Here is a 21,774-nt window from a genome sequence, read left to right as displayed (position 1 = left end):
GACTCTTTAAGGATTAGAGCTCGGGCAGCAGCACAGATTGCCTCACACTTCGCATGGCCTCAGCGTGTCTTTCAGAGCCTCTGATATCCTAGAGAGGAACTAGCTGTATATGTGTGTCTGTATGTTTGTGTGTATGTGAAGTTGCACATACACACACTCGTGCACATGTATGCCACGTGCAGATGGTAAAAAAGGGGATTCAATAGAGTCTTTTTTTGGATAATAGCAGGGTGATGCAGAGGAGGAGGTGCAGCTGTGAGTCAACTGCCTGAATGGAGATGAAGTAAAGGCATTAGGATAATTACTGTGAACAAATAAGATCATTACTAAATCTGAAAGCTTAATTTTATAAGCCCCCTCTTTTTTTTTTGTGCTAAAAATTAAAGTCACCTTTTATGTTTTTTTTAATTTCTAGAGAGGCAAAGTTTTTATGAGTGGGTCCTCATAGTGTTTGTAACGCAGATACGATTGCATGACGACACACATTCAAACAACTGAGTTTATCAAAAATGCGTTGCGCATCTTTTTCTCTACGTACTGATCCATCCATCCATCCATTTTCTATACTTACAATGTTCAGGGTCGCAGGGGGCTGGAGCCAATCCCAGCTGCCACTGGGCATAGACCCTGGACTGGTCACCAGGCAATCACAGGGCTGACACATAAGAGACAGACAACCTTTCACGCTCACACCTACACCGATGAGCAATTCAGAGTCATCAATGAACCAATGACCAAGCATGTCTTTGGACTGTGGGAGGAAGCTGGAGTACCCGGAGGGAAGCCATACATACACGAGGAAAACATGCAAACTCCACACAGAAAGGCCCACTTCGCTTCGCTAACCACTGCTCCACAGGCAGCCCGTTGGTGGTAGTATGCCAACAAAAACGGTGAAGAAGACGACCCATAGCTAGCAAACAGATTTGAAACAGTTTCAATGAGGAAGAAACATGTGTGTAAGAATAACTTTAATTTGTTTACAAGAAAACTCCAGAGGGCATCTTTAATGTAAAGATTTTCGCAGGTAGAAATTGTAGTTCTCTACAACACATTGTCACCTGCAATTCTAATCTATAACAGATGGCTAAGGATGCATTATATATCTTATATACGCTGCACTGGTTACTGTAATCTTGATTGGGACACTTATACTATAAGACATTTTGTTAGCGTGACAAAGGAAAACAAGGCCCACCTTTAAATGTGTGCTTTTCAGGAAGAATACTGTCCTTAGCAGTCGTGTGACCATCTGGCAAGCTAGCAGGCGCGCGACAGGGGCTCAAGATGGAGTGAGGATTGGCACACGCAAGCCATGTTCACTGTGACTGAATAATATGAGTGAGTCAGCCAGCAGTGACAAATATACAATTTTTATTACAAAGTGATCACTGAGCGAGCCAATACAGGACATCATCTTCCGGATGCTGTATTGTGGCATCATGTCCTTTTGTAGCCTATTTAGCCCATTTACTGACACGCATCCACCAGGGCCATGTTCCAGACACTGTCGTGTTTCTGTCCATTTTGAGTGATTGGACGAGGTGGACTACATGACATCTGGCATACGCATCAATTAAATTGGTAAATTGAATGCCCAGGGCAGTCTTCGTACACTGCCTCAGCAGAGCACTCGGCTGCTTGATTTGCAACCTAAGTCAGCTGTTGCCAAATGATTACTTTCATCCAAGGGCCCATTTTGTTATTACTCCCATCATGAAACTATCGGATGTGCAAGAACATTTTTTCACCCTGTTTCCTGACTCACAAATAAGGAACACTTTAAGGCAGCATTTCCCTGGTTTGGTAAGAATAAAAAGTGAGCTGCCTCTCAGTGTGAATCTGAATGTCTAGAGCATAAATCGCAGGGCATGCAGGGTATCTGCAGCACAGAGAGAGACAGTTAGAGAACTAGTGTAACATGGTTTGAATGTCTGCCAAATGAAGATGGCTCTGTTTCCGATGACAGGCCCCTCCACTCCTGCTGCTCATAATAGCCTCCATCTTTATCTGCTGCTACTCATGTTGCCCTGACCTCTTAATGATCCTGCAGTGTGGAGAGTCAAGGCAGCTCTGTGGGCTGAGGGTTATGTTTTTCAAAGTGTATGCCATAATTTCCCCTCTCTTTACTTAAACTCAATAAATGTTTATCGAAATGGCCTTGTCTGTTATTAGACGTCACAGCTGAGATTTTGTCAGATTATGCTGCAGCACTTGTCGCCAGCACTTGCAGCACTGCTATAGTCACTCCAATTAACAGGATTTTTAACACAGTGATGCGATTAAGCTCCGCTCAGAGCAAATGCAGGATACATGACCTGCTGGGAGTGTGAGTGTCAGAGAGTGTGCGTGTTTTTGTTGAGGTGGGGGTGGAGAAGGCAGGATGGTAAGCCGTGAGAAACATAAACAGCGTGCTGAGTCCCCTTTGGCTGCTAAGGTGCTGTTACCACAACATGAGTCACCATCAATGTGTTGCCACATCTGAGAGGCAGACTGTGTCTCTGATACAGGGGGAGGGGAGGTGAGGATAAGGGGTGGGGGGGCGGCTGCCATGACAGTTTGTGAAGTTTCATGTGTGACAGTGTGGCTGTATGTTAATTGTGTAAGTAATTTTGTACTACGATCTATTGTGTATGTGTATATTTATAAATATTAATATTGATATATAAATATCTGCAGTTTGCACTTCAAGTACATTTAAAGATATAATCTCAAAGATTTTCATTTAAATAAATGTCATTTAAAAAATGTGGCGTGTTCAAAAATAAGTGAAAATCCAAAGAAAAAGAAACAAACTCGACGCTCAGATGAAGCAAACAGTCTAAAAAGGAAAGCGACCGTCAGCGAGGAAAATCAAGAGTTACAACCGCAACAAAGGGAGCCAGCCGTAGACGCCTGGTTATCTGGGACGTATAAGGTGCCACCAAATAGGACAAAACTGAGAACTTTGAGACTGTAACTTTAAATTAAGTAAAGCGAGTTAAATTAAAATATACTAAACGATTGTGTAGCTTTGCTGTAAGAAACTTACTTACCTGACTGAGAGGATTGATACGGCTCACATTTGTGTGATAGATAAAAGGTTGAAGAAAGCAGAAGATTAGCCTAGCTTAGCATTGCATAAAGAATGAAAACAGGGAAACAGCTAGTCTGGCACTGTCCATGGTGAGAATCTGCCTACCAGCACAGTCTCTAAATCACAGTTATAACACTTCACATCTTGTTTTCAAGAAAAACCTATCAATTATCATTACCTCACAAGTTGCAGTGACTGTTGCCGTCGGAAATATAAACCACTGTTTTATTAAAAATATGCTTGATGTGAAGCAGCTCTTTTCTCTTTAATTTGCATTTAGATTATATTTTTGCTTCAGGCATTAACAGTCAGATTTGTGCAAATCTGCCATGTTTCCTGGCAACTGAAGCAGGCGTATCCACGGGCTGTCAGGCTGGAAATACTGTCGCAGAAAAGCTCCAACAGGATTTAGACATTCTGTCTCCACTCCTGGCATGAACAAAATATTGAAGTTAAAATATGCTTTTCTTAATAACAGCAGAGGGATGGTACGCCTAAGAGGAGGCAGTAAAATTAAATAAAGTGACTCCAGCTTTTTGGTTATAATTCCAGTAAATTTAGCGCTTAAAGTCTGAATGACAACATGAATGAGAGCCACGTGTCTGCTGTGTATTCTTAAAAACATCAGAAGATCATACCAGCGATGGACCAGCAACTGCTCTGGAGAAAAAGAGCAAAACAACAGTTGAAGCATGAGTCATTATAAAGGTTGTTTGTACACGCTTCTGTGTTCAAAGCATCTTCTTTTCTTTCTGTTCCTTCAATTGCTCCTCATATATTTCCCTCTCTATCGTCTCCCACTCAGTTATTTCACTCCCACTCTGTTTCTCATCTTTCTCACCACTCTGTAATGATTCTGTGCAGCGCCTGCCTAATGGCCAGTTGCAGTCCACAGAGGATTGTGAGGGCCCAGCGTCTACTGCATTGCTGCCCTCACAGCGGGTATCCTTGAAAGCCTCAGATTGGCTCAATAATGTCAAGCACTGTGTGGGAGGTGGACTGTCCTGCCAACAGTGTGTGTCCAGATTAATGAGCGGGGACCAGGATCCCCCATATAGCTGCTAGCAGACCATTATCTACTCTCAATCTGAGCTGCCCATTCAAGTTGATTTGTTTCTGCTCAGCCTCCCAGCCCTTCCCTTCATGTTCCTTAGAGGATGCAGTGCCCTTGAGCCTGCTGGTCAAGGACAAAAACATAAATATTACAGTACAGTTATATCCATGGGGGATTTATTGCACTTCAACAAATATAATGTACACACAGGAGCATGTGTAGTCAGAATACTGTATAGATAAACTGTCTGTTGTATGCATGTAAGCAGCAGCAGCCTTCAAAGCAGCAAAGGGCCGTGTCTGTACCCAGGCTGTATATCAATAATGCAGGGAGGCTTGGGTTTCATGCTGTTTTATTACCCTCCTGACCACTGAGTTGTACTTCAGGGTGCGACGTTGAATAAAAACATGACACAGGGGAGGTCCCCCCACCCCCCTCCATGACTGAATGGCTAAATACAAGGGACCCTGTGGGGACATCTAAATAGTTTTACAAAGTTTAGATTTGTTTCTACAGCTTTGCGACGGCCTCACTGAAACACAATACTCTTTTAAAAGGTGCCTATAACATGCACTTCATACTGTACATTGTATATTTAGCTAAAAGACAGAGCCTCAGCTGCATTTCCCATGCAAAAAGTTAGCTTTGGTATTAGTGTGATAGTGAAATCTAAATGTGATTTCACTCTGTGTGGCACCTGTATACTTGTTTATATTTTTTAACTGTGTCATTTTACTATTACCAATACAATATCAAACCTTTAGGATGAGGACTATCCTGACAACCTTTACTCTATCTTGGTTATCGTTGGTTTGGCTTGAATGTGTCACAAATAGGTCCTAACACCACAGGGGTAGAATCGGGTAGGGACATGTCCCTGCCAATATCCAGAAGTTGTTGACATGTCCCTACCAATAATTCTGTCCAAGAACACTTGTTGCACTTACAACCAGCAGAGGAGTCGTTTATATAAGACAGCTGTCACTCTGTCTGTCACTGTTAACAAGGACTCCAGTCTACAGTTCAGTTCATACACTTCACTGAACTGAAAATGATACATGAACTACATGTCTCATAATCAAATGACCAGTTTTTGCGGCGCATCAGTGCTGTTGACATGCATGCACCCTCTCGCCCCCCCCCCTCTCTCTCTCTCCCTCGCTCTCCCTGTGTGAGTGCAGTTTGTTTAAATATTATAAATAATAATATTAATTTATATCTCTGCCCTATGTCTTTGGTCACAGTGTGACATTTGAAATGGAAACACCTCATCATGAAAGCGTGCGGTATCAAAAGTTACAACCTGCCGCGAGACGTGTCGCTTTAAGGGAACAGAGAAAGAAACAGAGATCAGAGTTCAATACTGAAGTAATTTCTTCTTTTCAGGTTTAAGCAGTGATGAAACAATGATCACCTGATAGTAGTGAATGGTTTGTGAATTCATAAGTCAGGGAGAGTGCAGTTGTCGTCCCAGCAAATATTACAATGAAAACTACGCTGTTGCTTAACACAGCCTCTTACCAAAACAAATAAAGTAGTTAGTTATTGATGTGTGCATGGACATCGGAAGCAACGCTCAGCTCCAACTGAGCCAGCTATTCTGAGTGTAGTAGCTTATTTTAAAGAAGATAAATATAATGTTTTATTCATACACGTTTGTTCTTGTGTTATTTGAGTTGGATATTCTAGGCCAAAAAAACTCCTACCTTGAGTATTGATCTTAATACAGCCTTACGCACACATGGAAAAATCCAAAGACAGGCTTGCTGTGCTGCTAAGCTGTGATTGGACCATCAGTGTTTGGTTAGACATTAATTTGGGTTTTAGCAAACGTTTCTGGGTTTCATGTAACTTTATTGTCCTGCATGTGAACATTTCAAGAAGAATACAGGTGCATCCTGACAACCTTCAGATATTTACTTATTGATGTGTTTATGGGATCCCTTTCTCACAGTTTTAAAGTGACAAAGATAGTTATTAACAATGCCTGTTGTAAAGGAGGCAGATAGCTGCAGACCCCTGCATGCTGCTCTGCAGCACAGTGAAGTGATTTTTCTATTCTAGATTATCGTATTACTCACTCATGCAAACACCAGACACCCCTGAGGATATCTCAGCTCATCCTCCATCTGTACACCCTTATTTTACAGCTCTCAGGAGTTTTTTACATTGACACTGTCTGATCCTACATGCTGACCCGAAATGTACAATATGACCATTTTACAACTTAATTCAATTCTCATTTTCGCACTTCCCACCTCTTCTCCCTGTGCGTCTTAGGCCCTGGACAGACCTGTTGTAACACCCACACACAGATTTGTCTTTGTCACAAAAAGTAGCCCAAACAATCCATAAAAAAATATTCTTGGCTGCATTATTTGTGACTGCATACAGGGTGCGCTTTAACTGTCTCTGCCTCCTCCATTGCTGCAGAAATACACAAGCTACCAGTTAGAAATTTTCTATTCAGACTGAGAGGACACAGAGCCTCATGGGGGATGAACAGCTAATAAGGGACAAAGGGAGCTAGGGAGGACAAAATAAATGCACACAGGGGGAGATGTTAGGCTGGTGATGCTCAGGAAAAATATGTATTTTTAATGAGAGGACTAGCTGTTGGAGGACCCGAGCTGTGGCAAGAACAAGTGCAATTAGAGCATATCGAGAAAGACTGATCAGTCAACACAGCTGGGAAACGGACATCTGTTCACCGGAAGGAAATATTTATCCAATGTCAGTCTGGGTGCTCTGTTGAATGATGGGCAAATATGCAGGAGATTCACCTGCACATCAGCAAAAGCCAATTTGCTTCTCAGTGTGCATGAATGTTGTTATTTCTGTTTGTTTTATGTTAATGATGATGATAATGAAACAAGGCAATTTGTATACAGAAACCCATCTTTCACCAACACGTAGAGTTGTAGACAAAAAGATGTCACAGCCTTACTCAACAAGCTAACATTTTGGCTACTGAATGCTAGCATGGAACATGTTTGTCCATCACACATAACCATACATGTACCAGAGAGTTAACACACAGCAGTTAGCTGACTAAGCTAATAGTAGTTGTTAGCTACTAAAAGGTAGTCCATGTGAAAGCCCCTTAATAGTTTTTATAGGTCATTAGTTAATAGCTTACTGTCAGGCCCCAAAAAAAGGCTTTGCAAAATGTTCCTGTCCTTACGTTAGCTAGCTACACTTAGCTTACTTAAAGAGAGATAGCAAGCTCATTTACTGGCATACAAATCTAATACTAATCTCTTACACTATGTTTTAGAAATTATAATGTACTCAAGTAGTGCACAGTTGGCTTCCATTTGTTTTTGCTTGCTTCTTCCAGTTGAATGAATTTGCTGTATTATCATACCTTACAGAAATTAATTGAACAAACGGCTGCCATAGAGGAACAATAGGCTACATTCACAAATGTATAATATATAATTATGTAACGCCAGTATTAAAAATGGTGACCACATATGTGAAGTAGCCTATATTATTTATATAGGTAACAAACTAGTAATCGACTTGCAAACACACTAGTGAGAATTTACTTTAAGAGGGTGAAAAAAATCCAATAAAATACATCTTGGCATGACCCCATTGGTGTTCTTATTGCAAATCTACCTTAAAAAAGAGGAAGACATTGCATGTCGTGCAGGCTTGAGTATACACTTAAATCTGCAGTGCATACATTCCTGGCACTTGCCTGGTGTTGCAATCACACACAGTGGCTTTGATATCAGTTACATTTATTCATGTGTTACTCTGGCAATATTAAACAAAAACAAAGACCATGATATCTCCTTTAAATGTTATTTAGCCTTTATATTTATTACACACTGGACACAGCATATTTTCCACATCTTATACAAACTGAATGACCAACAAAATGAGATTTTCTTGAGCTTCATCACAGCAAACAAACCAGCAGATTCCACCAATAGCTGAGTGAAGTGTCACTGAAAACCAAAGCTCCTATAGGACAACAGCTCTGCTATCTGTGCTCACCAGCAGCAGCAGCATTGTGTGGCATGCCAGCTTTCCCCTCAGATGTCACTTCCAGCCTCCACGGTGTTGGAATCCCAATGTCTTCCTCTTTGTGTGGCTGCCACACTTCATTGGTACTATGCTACGCAGGACGGAGTGCATTCTGGGTATTTTTTTCTCCCCGTGTATGTTGCTTGGGGCCTAGAGAAGCTATAAATACACTGTGCTTTCATGGTCCGTTCATGTGTAGCTCAATGGGGCATCACTCATGCAGCATGGCTTGTAGTGCACGCTGCAGACTCCTCTTGTTTATGAGTCATCTATTCAACAGTACTGGTCTGTATGAATTATTATAATGGATGCACATTTTGCAGTATGGAAATGCTCAGAGGATATCTGAAAGGTATTACCAAGTCTTCATATGAATGCTGGTTGAATCTCTCTGCAGTGTTAAGGCCTGTATGACTCACATATATCTGGCTTTGGAGATGAACCCATCAGAGACTTTGAAACTGTCACATTTCAAAAGAATTTCAGTGCATCCTTGATGCCCCTGCAAATATGAGAGCCTGTTGCCTAGGAAACCACCTTGGCATGTCCCTCGTGGTGCTTATTGCTACATTTGTAAAAATCTATCTCCGGAAAAAATGAGGAGGATGTTGTGTCGTGTAGGCTTGTGCACACCTTTTGTGTTGGTCGTGCCTGCATGCCTGACAGTTTACCTTCAGTTGCACTCACACACAGCAGCTTTGATATCACTTATAGTTATCTATATGCTAAAGGGCGATACATTTAAAAATTGGAGTCCTGTGAGTTGTGTGCTGGGTGTGGCAGACGCTGCAGGGCATCCTGATGTGATATTAAGTGACAGCTATCTGACACAATGTGGGTCAATAGAACACACAGGTCCAAAAAGTGATAGTAGAAGATCTGGATCAATAAGCCCCCTGGGTCACCTCCTAAAGCGGGTCCTTTACAGGATCAGTCTGGCATTGTTCTCAAATTTTTCTTGTTGTCAGAAGATCCTGTAGAAGGGCCAAAAACAAAAAAAATGCATTAGTTGATCAGCGCCCTGACCCTGGCACTCAGCTCCAGGCTCACTGCTTCCTATTAAAAGTTCATTTTTTGTGGACAATTTTCAGCTGGTACAGAATATAGCTGGTGAGGATGGTGTACGTATTGACCTAAAATAAACTACATTTCCCACATTCATCAACTGTTACTCATGTTCAACATCATGGCCAATTCACCAGTATGTGTTTTTAGCCATGCTAGCAGCGTGACTATAGAGAGAGCCCTTTTCACTGACATTCATTTCCCCCTCTATACGACTTCACTGACCTTTCATCTACTCTGTTATATACCCGTTAAACTACAGACTCTCCTGTTAGCATTAGCTTTAGGTTGTGTTAGTGCTAATAAGGTAGTATTAGCATAATAACAGTGGACTGAGATTGTGAACTTCTACGACCATGCATCTTTATATTAGCATTTTTGTTATGATATTGGTAGAAAGTTAGCATGATAATGTTTAGCTTAAACCACCACTGTACATCCTGAAACCACCCAGATACATCTCTGCAGAGCTGTTAGCATGGCTGCAAAATCTTAATAGTTTTTGACAACAATGGAAGAAGCTATTTCAGGATTTGGCTACATGGACAGTGCACCCACTCCAAAGGCTTACCAAACATTTGTCATTTCTGGATATTATAGTCTTTATTCGTGCATTGATGTCCAACGACTGACATGGTCACATTGTTTAAAACTCCTATGAGGAAATTTCAGTTAGTGGACAAAGTGGTACCTCTTATCTCTTTGCTGATCTCGTCCGGTACATGTTGGAAGTGTTTTTTTTAACAAAAATCTCATCCTGGTTTCTTTTAGCATTCAAATGTATCAATCGCTGTGGATCTTTGCCATGGAAAATATAGAATAAAGGCTGACTTGGAAGCCCGAAGTTATGCCTCTTCTGACACCTACCCCCCGGCAGTGGTTACAGGCATTAAAAATAATTATAAAAATCAATCTTATCACTGATGGTCCTGTTTGCTTTTGTAGCTCATAAAGAGGCATCAGTATTAATTTCAGTCCGTTTCATAACCAGCTAAAAACTCCTCACACAAGCTGAAAGTCTGAGGTTTTGTTAAATGATAAGGCCAATATTATTTTATTTTCCTTGGTTGTGTAAATCAATCACAAACAGCACAACCAATGAAGAATCCGTCTCACTAAGAAGTGCTGTCTGTGCGGCAGCAGTGTTACACTGCTCATGCTTCACCTCTCCACCAGACCTAAACTTAAATGAATTAAAACACACATTAAAGAGTCATATTAGCATATGTCTTCATTACAATAAGCATGATCAGTGTATGTTTTTCCTCACAGCTCAGGAAGAGGAAAGCACTGTAAAAAGCACCATTGTTCTGAGCATGCTCAGTGAAAACTGCCGACATGGGTCACCAGGGACCAAAATCACAGCAGCTGAGTTGTTCCAGAACAAACCCCTCTGGCCATGTGTTTATTGTTATGAATGAATGTGTCACTTGAATGCAACGCTTTTATGTATTTTTAATGTGCTTTTCGACTAACACTTTCATGTGAAAGAATAAACCTAAACAAACTTCTGGCTACAGAAAACAGGATTAATTTCATTCCTGTGTTTCTCCCCAGTGTCAGCTTGTAGCATGGTACAATTTCACTTTTTGAAAATGTAACCAGGCATGTCATGCATAAAAGATGAGGCTGCATATTATGCATAAATGTTTGTTTCTCTCAGACAGAATGCTGAGTCATGTATGCTAGGCGTTTGTCGTGTACATCTTTCTACTTGCCTTACATCCAGACAGGTGTCTTGTTTTTTCTATCCTCCTTTTTTACTTCACAGCCACACATGCACTCTGCAGAGGATGTGAACATGTCAGAGGAATCGCTTTCCTCTCTTCGCTCGCTACGCTGCACAGTGACAGCTCAGGTGCTGTGGATGTAAAATAAGAGCAGGGCAGGATGTGTGTTCATGCACAAATCTATGTATGCTACAGTGTGTGTATCTGTACTATAATATAATAAATGTGTAGAATAGTGTGAAGAGGGTCCTGTAATCCTCATATTAGGAATAACCTTGTTGAACAGCTGAAACTCCCCAGGCTTTAAATGAAGGACATGTTCTGCATGATGTCACTGAGGGACTGAAATTTTACACTAGGAACACAACAGGGGACTGTTGGCAGCATGTTCAACTGCTGCAACATGTCTGAATAGATTTTGTAACATCACATATAGTGTCTTGTAAGTAGTCTTACATGCTCTAATTATGATATCTTCATATCTAACCCTAAACTCAAAAGCTTTTAATCCTTTGTCAAACCTTTTTCTATATCTGTGTCTTAACTTTTGAATTTGATAGACTAACAGTATGCATGCAAATGTGTTCATAAGATACAAAATTTGGTATCTTAATAAAAGTTGGTGGTTTGGCTATACTGCTCTGAATGCCTGCCTGTGTGCACTGCAAGCAGCGTTGCAGCCGGGGCTTTACATTAGTGCTCTTGTACTACACCTGGAATTCTGTATATTTAAGTGTTTAAGTGACTTTTGCAGTAACCACCAGCGCATAGCTAAAAGCTCTTACAGCAGGACAGACTCCCTGTGCAATTACTTTCAGTGGTCAGGAACCAGCACTTCTCCATAGCAGCCCAGCTTGTTTCCCATCCGGCTTTCATCATAGCTAGGCCTCATGCTGTTCTTCCATCGCTTGCCCAGAAGTTTTTCTGCACCATTTTCAACAGTTCTAAATGCAACGATTTGAACATTTCTGATATTTGTTATTTGATTCTTCACAGTCTGACTCAAATGCATGGTAAAAAGGAACAAGACCCTCTTCGATAAGGGAGATGAGATGATGGTCAAAATTGTAAATAAGAAACATAGACCATACAGCAGATTTCTGTTACTGGGTGATTAATTGATTGCTCACATAAAGACAGCTACGTTTTTTGGTGACTTGGGATCACTGCAACAAGTTGTTAACAAAGAATTTTTAACCTTTTAAAGTTGATATGCCAACTTTTTGCAAGCAGTAGTGCATTTACACATCCTTCAGACAGAGCTCAACATTAGTATTCATTTACAGTAGTGTCTCTGGCCTTCCAATGAGAGCAAACATTCAGTCTTTTAGCTCTGTGTTTCACCAGCTGCTGGAGGAAACTCCGGAGTTAAATAGCAGCTGCTAAGTGCTCCACTATGTGCACCATCTTTGCTAAGGTCTTCCACTGAAGAAGTGCACAGTGCATTTTAGAGCCATTTTGCTAAAACATCTGCCAGCTGGACATGATGATGATGATGATGAGAGAGTTTAGAGTGAACCAAAATAAGTTGCAGGTGATGAAAAGCTAAAAAAACACAAACAAACATCTGTACAGCTTCGGGGAATGTTTAGTCTCTGTGGGTTCACTACTATCACTACTAATACATCATGCTAGATCGATAAAAACTCTGTAACACATCATCACTTTATTATTCACACACAGTACTACTCAGTCTGTGGATATGATTGATAAATGTCCTAATAGATGACAGCCATGGTGAGTCATTGATGTCGCAGTATGAGCCGGACACTACAAACAGAAAAAAGCACCATGAGGGACTAAAGATTTTACTAACCCTGTGACACACTGTAAGAACAATCCATAAAAAACGCTATGTATTCCACGCTTTATTCTTCCACACAAAACACGAAAAGACACAAAAGGTATCAGTTACCTGCTCGTAAAATCAAAGTTTGTGCGGTCAACAGAAAATATCCACTCCCGCGCTCACCCCCTCTCCGTCAATGCCAAAACCCAGCAGTGTGTGTTAAGTAACATTACCGCAAGTTCCAGTGAACACGCCCAACGCCAATAATAAATTTACAGTAATCAATGATAATTAACAAAACAGAATCAATCTAAACTCACTTTCGTGGCTCTGATATGTAGTTTTATGAAAATTCAATACAAAATCGCTGAAATGCTCTTTCTTGAGTGGCTAAAAATGTTGTTATTTGGTCTTTAAAATTGCATAGTTTGGAAAGTGTGTACACTTGCATTAGACTCGCAATTAGAAAAAAAATATGATTTGATTTGCTGGATGTTGTAACATGCAGGATGTGGAATATGAAAGGAATTGTCCATGTGACTGTGTGTGTGTGCGTGTGTGCTAGTGCCTGACAAGGGCCACATATCGAGCTGCCTTTCACTCTCAGTGTCTCCTTCTTACTCACACTCACACCAATGAATTATTGAGAAGGAAGGTGGGGGGGGGCAGTGAGTCAGGAGTTCCTGCTGAATTGTTGTTCAGCATTTCAATCAGAACAGAGACTCTCTGCCAATTCCTCTGTCTCTCTTTCTAATGATTAGGATTCTACTCTGCTGCATGTTGCAATGCAGATTTCATGCAGCACACCTTCAAATACGCTGTCTGCTCAGTGAAGGAAAATTAGTGATGAATAGTGAGTTTGCAAAATTTGTTAATACAGTTCATAAAACTTAAAACATCCTGCTTGATGATGTTTACAGTGAGCAGCAATAGCAACCAGAGCTGAATAGACAAAGAAAAGAGACATCTTTGTCTGAATCCTCTGTTTTAGTGACAAGCACAGTGCATACATTTCCTTGCTGTACTCTTAACACATGGCAGTTGGTTTGTCTGACACTGTGGGAGACAAGCAGAGAGCGAGACAGACCGACAGACGAGGATAGAGACAGACGGAGAAAGAGATGAAAAGCGTAGGATGATGCAGGCTGCTGACTCATCAGCCCTGTAGGGATTATCCTTCCCTCTAACTGTGTGTGTGCATGTTTATGTGTGTTTATATGTGTGTGTATCTGCTGTATTACTACTGAAGAGGACATGCAGAGTGTTCATTCCGGCATGACGAAAGCATGATGGAGGAAGCAGGAGCGTGAGCAGCCTTTTAGCATGACTGTCAAAGCAAAGTGACCTTGAACACATTTTCACATGATTATTCATGCATTCACCTTTCAACTACTCCTACTGTAGGCCCTATTTGACTCATTCATGGAAATAGAAAACGTATGAACCAGAAATAATGATGTATCACTTAGGCACAGAATACGCCACCAGAATCACGAAGTTATCTGCAACACTTATGCTGCTCGTTGGAATGTCAAGGCATAGCAGAGAGATGCAGTCAGGTTTGGAATTCATTCATTTAAAATGAAAATCATCTGCTCACTGACTCTCTAGAATCTCCATGCGGTCTGAATCTAAACTAATCCAGTCTTATAAGATGTTGGTACAGACACATGGTTGGTTGGTAAAAACCAACAGAGGTTCCATCCATCCATCCATTATCTGTATCGCTTATCCTGTTCAGGGTCGCAGGGGGGCTGGAGAAGAGCTGTCATTTGGCGAGAGGCAGGGTACACCCTGGACTAGTCGCCAGTCAATTACAGGGCTGACACATAGAGACAGATAACCTTTCACGCTCACATTCACACCAACAGGCATTTTAGAGTCACCAATGAACCTGACGAGCATGTCTTTGGACTGTGCACGGGGAGAACATGCAAACTCCACACAGAAAGGCCCACTATGTCCGAACCAGGGACCTTCTGACTGTGAGGCAATAGCGCTAACCACTGCACTGTGCAGCCCCCAACAGAGGTTATAAAATCGAAATATAAACGGATAAAGTAAATGGATTGCACTAATATAGCGCTAGTCTTCCAACACCTCAAAGAACTTTACACTACATGTCCAATTCATCCATTTACACACACACTGAGGCTGATAACTGAAATGATTGCAAAACTGCTACAAAGGTAGATCAACGTAGTTTTTATTCTTTTAAGTTGCTCCCTCTTTAGACAGAAACATTCAATTTGTTCGACAGCTTATATTTTGAAATTTTGCTATTCAGTCCAATTGCTCATTATCCCATGCCATTATAACTAATGACAGAATGCTCTACGTGTGAAGTGTGCAAGGTGTAAGGTGTCCTAACATTTAGTCTGTATTGAGCTCTGAAGAAAAATTCAATAGACTCCTCTCATCTGCCTTCCAATCTGCAGGCAGTAAAAGTGCAGAAATGGATATGACAACATTAATGAATCACAAGAACTCAATAGTCGCTGCTCTGCGTCCGCCCTGCTCGGCTGAATCAATGCTTTTAAAATGATGCCGGTCATGTTTTCTCTCCCTTCCTGTCCATCAATCTGTGTGCATGCTTACTTATCTCACTCCTCACACGGTCTCTGAAGAGATGCCCTGAGGTTTGTTACCAACGACAGCTCTCCTATCTGACACTGAATAGATATCTTACACCGAGGCTTAACTGTTGATGGACACTGATAAACAGCAGGAAGGAAGCAGACTGGTCTCATTATTTGGGTATTGGCAAGGTATGCTAGGCTATTGCTAGATTGTCCTCTTGGTCAATTCACCTGTTGAATTTTTAAGTGCTTTATAAACACATTTATCATAGTGACGCCAAACCTGTCAGTGTATTGCATAGGAATTTTCATGAGTGCTTCTTGCTTACACTTTAGCATAAACAGTACAATATCGTAGTTAGCTAGCAACAACATCATTTGGAGCACAAATTGATTTAGAGTTGTTCTTTATGTATTTCAACAAATGCTAGCCCAATATTTATTCATTATTTTACCTATTTTTTTGTTTTTAGCAACTCCAAAGGGAAATATGTGTGTTTTTTGCTAGTAAATGCTCCACTATGTTCACCAGCTAGCCTAGCTACCTCTTTTATCTGTTGTTTGGTGCTTGACAGGAAGCGCTCAGTGGGTTACGGAGTTATTTGACTGAAAACAGCTGCCTTCTGCTGTTGGAATTGACACTGAAGAGAGCAGTCAAACAAAGAGTAAAAAAGTAAAGTTTCAGCTGTCAAATTAAAACAAAGAGCTAACAGATGCTAACAAGCCTCATAGAGCTGAGGTAAACAGCACAGTTAGGTGTTTAATCGTTGTCGCATTGTTGCTAAAACTTACCCAAATTATAAATACTCTATTTGATTTATTGGCAATAATTGAATATCATACATAATGGAGCTTTAAAATAAATGTCATGACTTGAAATGCTCACACCGTGGCCCTGGTAGCACATGCTGGCTGGTATTTTCCCTATAAGTATATTATAGTTATATTGCCTAATTAAGTTTTTTAAATGACTTTACAGTTCACTCGTATTAAGACAACCAGGAAAAGGTGACTTTAGCCATGCAGACAGTTTCATAAGTAATATGAGCTTTATTTCCCAAGGAGAATGATCCTTTTTCATCTCTGTTTTTAAAATCAATTGATTGAGTTAATAACCTACAGATGATACATTTGCTGTATTACAGAAGGTCTTATCCCTGTACCACTGCAATGACCTATCGGCGGTCTGTTAAAACCTTGTTGTGTTCTTGCAGCTCTCTCTGTCTGATTGTGCAGGGCTGAAGGGCTCATTCACATTGCAAGTCCTTCTTTCTGGTTTCTCTCTGTCCCTCTGCTGAGGAGTATTCCTCTTTCCCTCTGCCTTTGCTTGTGTTAATGACTGCAGAAATGAACAAAGCCAGTATGACTCAGATCGGGCAATGGTTGCATAATGAGAAGCGCTCATCTAAATGCATTTCATTAAGATAGAACATGGCAGTCTCCAGAGGCAGTTCTGTTGATAAAAACTAGCTCCTCTTGCTTGGACAGATATATCTGCTACTTACTAAATAGGCATCTGATTGGTTGGACCCTGCAAAACCTTATGTGGTCACATCTCACAAATACTCTAGTCTAACACTGACAAATAACCTCTGTGCTTTTGACTCACACCAGCATCCTATAAAGTGGCATTCAAAAATGACAACATGGTTTATTACTAAGAGAAGTCTATTTGCACACGTCCTTTAATGACACTGAACATCAATGACTGCTTTTGCAAAAGTTTAAAAACAGGATCATTAACACTACAATAAAACTGTCTCATTGTATTTGCATATCTAAGCACACACTGTTCAGGGGATTGAATTCAAGTGAAAATTAGGATGCGAGAGAGTGCAGCTGTGTAATGCAGCAAAGCACACCCCTGTTTGTCATTTCTCGCCCATCTGTCTTCGTCTTTTAAATTCGCTGCACTTGTACAAGTTGTTGTTACCTGTATGAAAGGCATTAAGTACATGCTGTACCTGTGCTGAGTCTCTCCCCTGCTAATATCTATCATCTCTCCTCCTGTTCCTCCTGTCCCTTGTGTTTCTCAGACCTGATCCAGGCCACCCAGGAGACCACTGTGAACGTCCCCCAAATGGCCGACACGCTGATGGAGAGGGCCGGCAACGCCAGCTGGGTGGTGGTTTTCAAAGCCCTGATCACCACACACCATCTCATGGTGAATGGCAATGAGGTAAAGATATAACATACAGTTTACAGAGTTTTAAAGTAGACCAAATATGTCAGGCTGGATTTTGGGTAAAGGTTAATAAAATGCAGGATTTCTACCAGTTTATTGCCAGCCTGGTGGATCCCGGGCCTACTTTTACCCCCCATTGGCATCCGGAGATGTTTTGAAGATGTTAGTTGAATGGGCACAGTGGGAAACAAAGATGTTAAGGTTGTAGGGGTCACTAGTGGCTGCTGATTAAAACATGAGTGCAATTAAGGAAAACAGCAGGTCAGTGTTCTTTACCCTAATTATACATAATGTGATGTTCAACACTTGATGCTGTCCACCATCATAAGATAGCTACCTGCTGGCTCACTTGGTGTAGGGCCTAATTTTCCCAGGAACGTTTCCATGTGATTAGGTGTTACCGCCCGTAAAAGTAATAGCTTAGTAATAGATCTCAGTTTCGTTCTCTTTGGCAGCACCTATAGCGATAAACGGTAATTGTGGGAGCACACTTCCCAGATATCCAGACAGTGTTGCATGTGTGACGTCCACGATTGGCTCCGGTTGTAACTCTTGATTTTCCTGGCTGACGGTCGCTTTCCTTTTTAGACTGTTTGCTTCATCTGAGCGTCGAATTTGTTTCTTTTTCTTTGGATTTTCACTTCTTGTTGAAGTTGTATCTGTAGTCATCTTTTCTTTGTTTGTTCAGCTATAGTAGATTACTGTTTACTCGCAACTCTTGCAGAGACCGGATAAACAGCCACTTTACACACGCGTGTTTATTGCATTAGCACCAACTACTGCTGGGTGATGGAAAACGCGTCACTAACTGAGCACCGCTTGTGATTTTCACCACCTACACCCAGTCCATAAAACTGCAAATGCAAAGGCTTTCATCAGTGGGCCATAGGCTCAATCACCATTGTGTGACTTAATAGACATACTGTATGTTTAACTGAGAATCTTTGAGATTATTACTTTGAAATCCCTTGAGCTTTAAAGAGCATTGTAGCCTCTATTGGGTGACATATTGGTTTTACAGGCCACAACTTTGCTCCAGACAAAGCGGGCAGCTATTTGTAGCTATATTTTTGATACACCCTCTACTGGCCTACCACCAAACAGCAGATGACAGTTTGCTGCTAGCTGTGGAGAAATTAGCTGCTAAGGATGCAGATGAATGTTGTGTTTACAGCTTTTTGAGTAGCCTTGAAGTTGCCATCATTAACTGCAGGTGTAAGGCTTTGTAAAGTGAACAAAATGGGAATGTTATATTTTAATGCTTTTGTCAGTGAATGTCTGCTGATAGAAAAAAATAATAGCGTAGGAATGTCCATGTGTAGGTAATTTATGAGTAAGTGGTATTACTGTACCCCATGGTCTTCTCCGCACGATAGCCTTTCAATTTTTACTCCATAGTTGGCCTCAGCAACACTCATGGAGTAAGCAAAGGGACTGACCCTCTGCTGCCTTGCCCTGACCCCCTGACCCCATTTATGTCCTGACAGCTGAAGAAGGACAAAGGCTCTGAATGGGCAACAAGGGAAAACTCTGAGAGATAAATAGATGCTGTTTTACAGCCTATCAAAGAGCCCAAGCTGCCACTGAACCGCAGATGACACAAAGGTAGAGATATTCAAACATCAATGCTAGAAGGAGGAGAAAGTGGTCTGAAATATAAAGGATGGAGCAAGATCGCTCTCATGTTTGTACTGTCATCTGTGTGAGGACACAGCATTTAAAGGGAGGATGTTGTAAATGTTTTTTAGCAATTGAAGTCATGTATGACAGGGCAAAATACAGTATGTTTACAGTATGAACCTTTGGACTGGTTTATTTTTAGCCACCTCTTTGCTGATGTAGAGTCCCAGATGATGATAGAGAGAGCACTGATTGTAGAGAGAGAGGATGAAAGGAGGAGAGGAGGTTATGTGCAGCTTGCCATTTCTCCAGGGAGGTGTTTTCATTCTGAACCTCCCCTCATGTTATTGTGCTCCACTTTGTGTAAATGGAGCCACTGAATAAGCATCAGCAGCGTGTGTTTGTGTGTGGGGGATGTTTTTATGTCCATGTGTGTCACTGGAGTAAGCTCGTTCAGTGCAGAGGGAGCCTGATGTCTGTATTACACATTGCTTCCTGGTCCTCTTCCTGTGTCTAATTAATATTCACACTCTTCCTCTCACGACTGCTACAGCATCGCTCCTTTAATTCTGGATTTCTATTAAAATAACAGTAAGGAAAAAGACAAGGATAGAATCACACCTTCAGGCAGTTTCACGGGTTTGGTGAACAGTCTCTTTAGAGAAGCTGCAACTTCAAACAAGCTTTCTTTTCTTATAGTTAAAATGGAGCCGTTTGAGTATGATCATAAGGCATGGCTGCTGGAATATAATGTTTTTATCTATTATTTTTGCCACTTAATTTTGTTTTCTGGATATGTATGATATAATCAATTTAATTGCACTTAGGATGTTTCTTAAGAAAACAAGATGTCCAAAATACTTCAAATAAAGTCAAAACTTTTTTTTTTTTTTTTTTCAAAAACTCTTACTAAGCTATTTTTGCAGTAGTGAAAATTAGAGGCTGTTCATCATATTTTGACATTTTGGTCCTGGAAGAGAACTAAACTCTGTATTTTCTTCCTCCTGCAGAGATTCCTGCAGTTCCTGGCATCTAGAAACACTTTGTTCAACCTCAGCAACTTCCTGGACAAAACTGGCTCCCATGGTGGGTTTTGTTTCTTTGTTTCAACCCAGATTCAGCCCTATACTCTGATCTTTCCATTGCCTGTTTTTTCACACCTTTATTGTTGGGAACACATTTAACAGATGTTTTTAAGCACAACAGCACATTAAGCTTGAATGGTACGACTAACCTGACCTTCCTTCTATCCATCCTTCAGTTTGAGCTTCGCTAATCCCTGCTTCCCTCAATTAAACCCATCTCCATGGAGATTAAAGCAGTCTTCCATGGCGATAAAGACTGGGTTCACTGTCTGTTGTCATGGACATTTTATCTGCCATGGTGACCGGACTGTCTGTAGAGTTTAGAAAACCAAAATCTACTTATTTAAGGCATTTTAAATACTAAATAAAACGGGATTACATTTAACACTTGTAATCTAAACGTCAGCTCTCGATAGGTCGTCTTTACACAATGATAAAAAACCCTCCTCATTGTTTGTAATATTTCTTTCAGATTATCAGCTGATTCCTTTTGCAAAGAGTTAGATGACAAAATCAATACCACTCGCTTCCAGGTCCTCTTGCTCTATAGTTATTATGTGTAGTGTATTGACAATCAAGTGACATGAAAAGTGAAAGCACATTAACATAAAGCTAAAGCTACAGGGATTAGCTAAGCCTTGTATGGAGACTGGAGGCATGGAAAAAAACGGGTAGCCTGGCTCTCAACACCAAAACATATCTTTACACATGGGTTTTGTACAGCGTAAACAAGCGTAACGTTCAGAAATTAGTGAGCCCAAGATATGCTACAAGTTACATTTTTGGACCTATTACAGCCAGTTACGCTGTTTCCTTGTGCTTCTAGACTTGCTATGCTATGCTAAGCTAATTGTTTCCTAGCTCTGTTTTCCGCTCTGTACAGACAAGAGAGTTGTGTAAATCTTCTCATCTAACTAACTAAACATTAAAAAACAATGAGCATATTTCCACAAATGTTGTACCCCATTATTGAAAGAATGATATCCACCAGTTGTATTTTACCGCCAATATATTCATCCCGTATATGAGATGCCAAGACTTCCTACAGTTGCATTGAAGACATTTTGAATTGTAATATTTTGCCTTTATGTCTTTATGCACTCTTCTGACATTTAAGGACTGTACATGTGCTTACCCATGTGTGTGCTCCTCAGGCTACGACATGTCCACGTTCATCAGACGCTACAGCCGCTATCTGAACGAGAAGGCCTTCGCCTACAGACAGATGTCTTTCGACTTCGGCAGAGTCAAGAAAGGGTACAGCCTCTTCATTTCTCTCTCATATCCCTACTGTTTGACTATTTCAGCATCATTATTGACTTTGAGTCTGTTGAAAAGGTTTTGTTATTCAATTTTCCTTAGAATACCACACAGCCCACAGGGGTCCCTGTGGACTCAGCTACCTCCAGCCTGGCGCTGGGCCAAGTGCAGGGGTTTACTGGGTGTACAAAGTTCAGAGATGTATTCAGAGGGGGTTATTGCTCATGCTCACAGAGTGGACAGCTCTGTTTGTCTGGCAGACACAAGGTCCCTCTGACTGCATAAGCTGGCAC

General features: G+C 41.0%; 1 protein-coding gene across 1 annotated transcript in view; it reads left to right on the top strand.

The window, feature by feature from the left end:
- The window catches only part of LOC138583898 (clathrin coat assembly protein AP180-like), a 53,562-nt gene that overhangs the window by 5,900 nt on the left and 25,888 nt on the right, over nt 1–21,774 (top strand). The window contains exons 3-5 of the mRNA XM_069655952.1: nt 17,368–17,510; nt 20,147–20,222; nt 21,376–21,478. Coding sequence (XP_069512053.1) covers nt 17,368–17,510; nt 20,147–20,222; nt 21,376–21,478 — 322 coding nt within the window. The remainder of the gene's footprint in view (nt 1–17,367; nt 17,511–20,146; nt 20,223–21,375; nt 21,479–21,774) is intronic.

The sequence above is a fragment of the Semicossyphus pulcher genome, unplaced genomic scaffold, assembly GCF_022749685.1.
Source record: "Semicossyphus pulcher isolate SPU_LCO1_2020_fin unplaced genomic scaffold, fSemPul1.0.p SCAF_9, whole genome shotgun sequence".
Taxonomy (NCBI): Eukaryota; Metazoa; Chordata; class Actinopteri; order Labriformes; family Labridae; genus Semicossyphus; species Semicossyphus pulcher.
The sequence above is the reverse complement of the archived record's forward strand: the minus strand, read 5'-3'. Positions and strand labels throughout refer to the sequence as shown.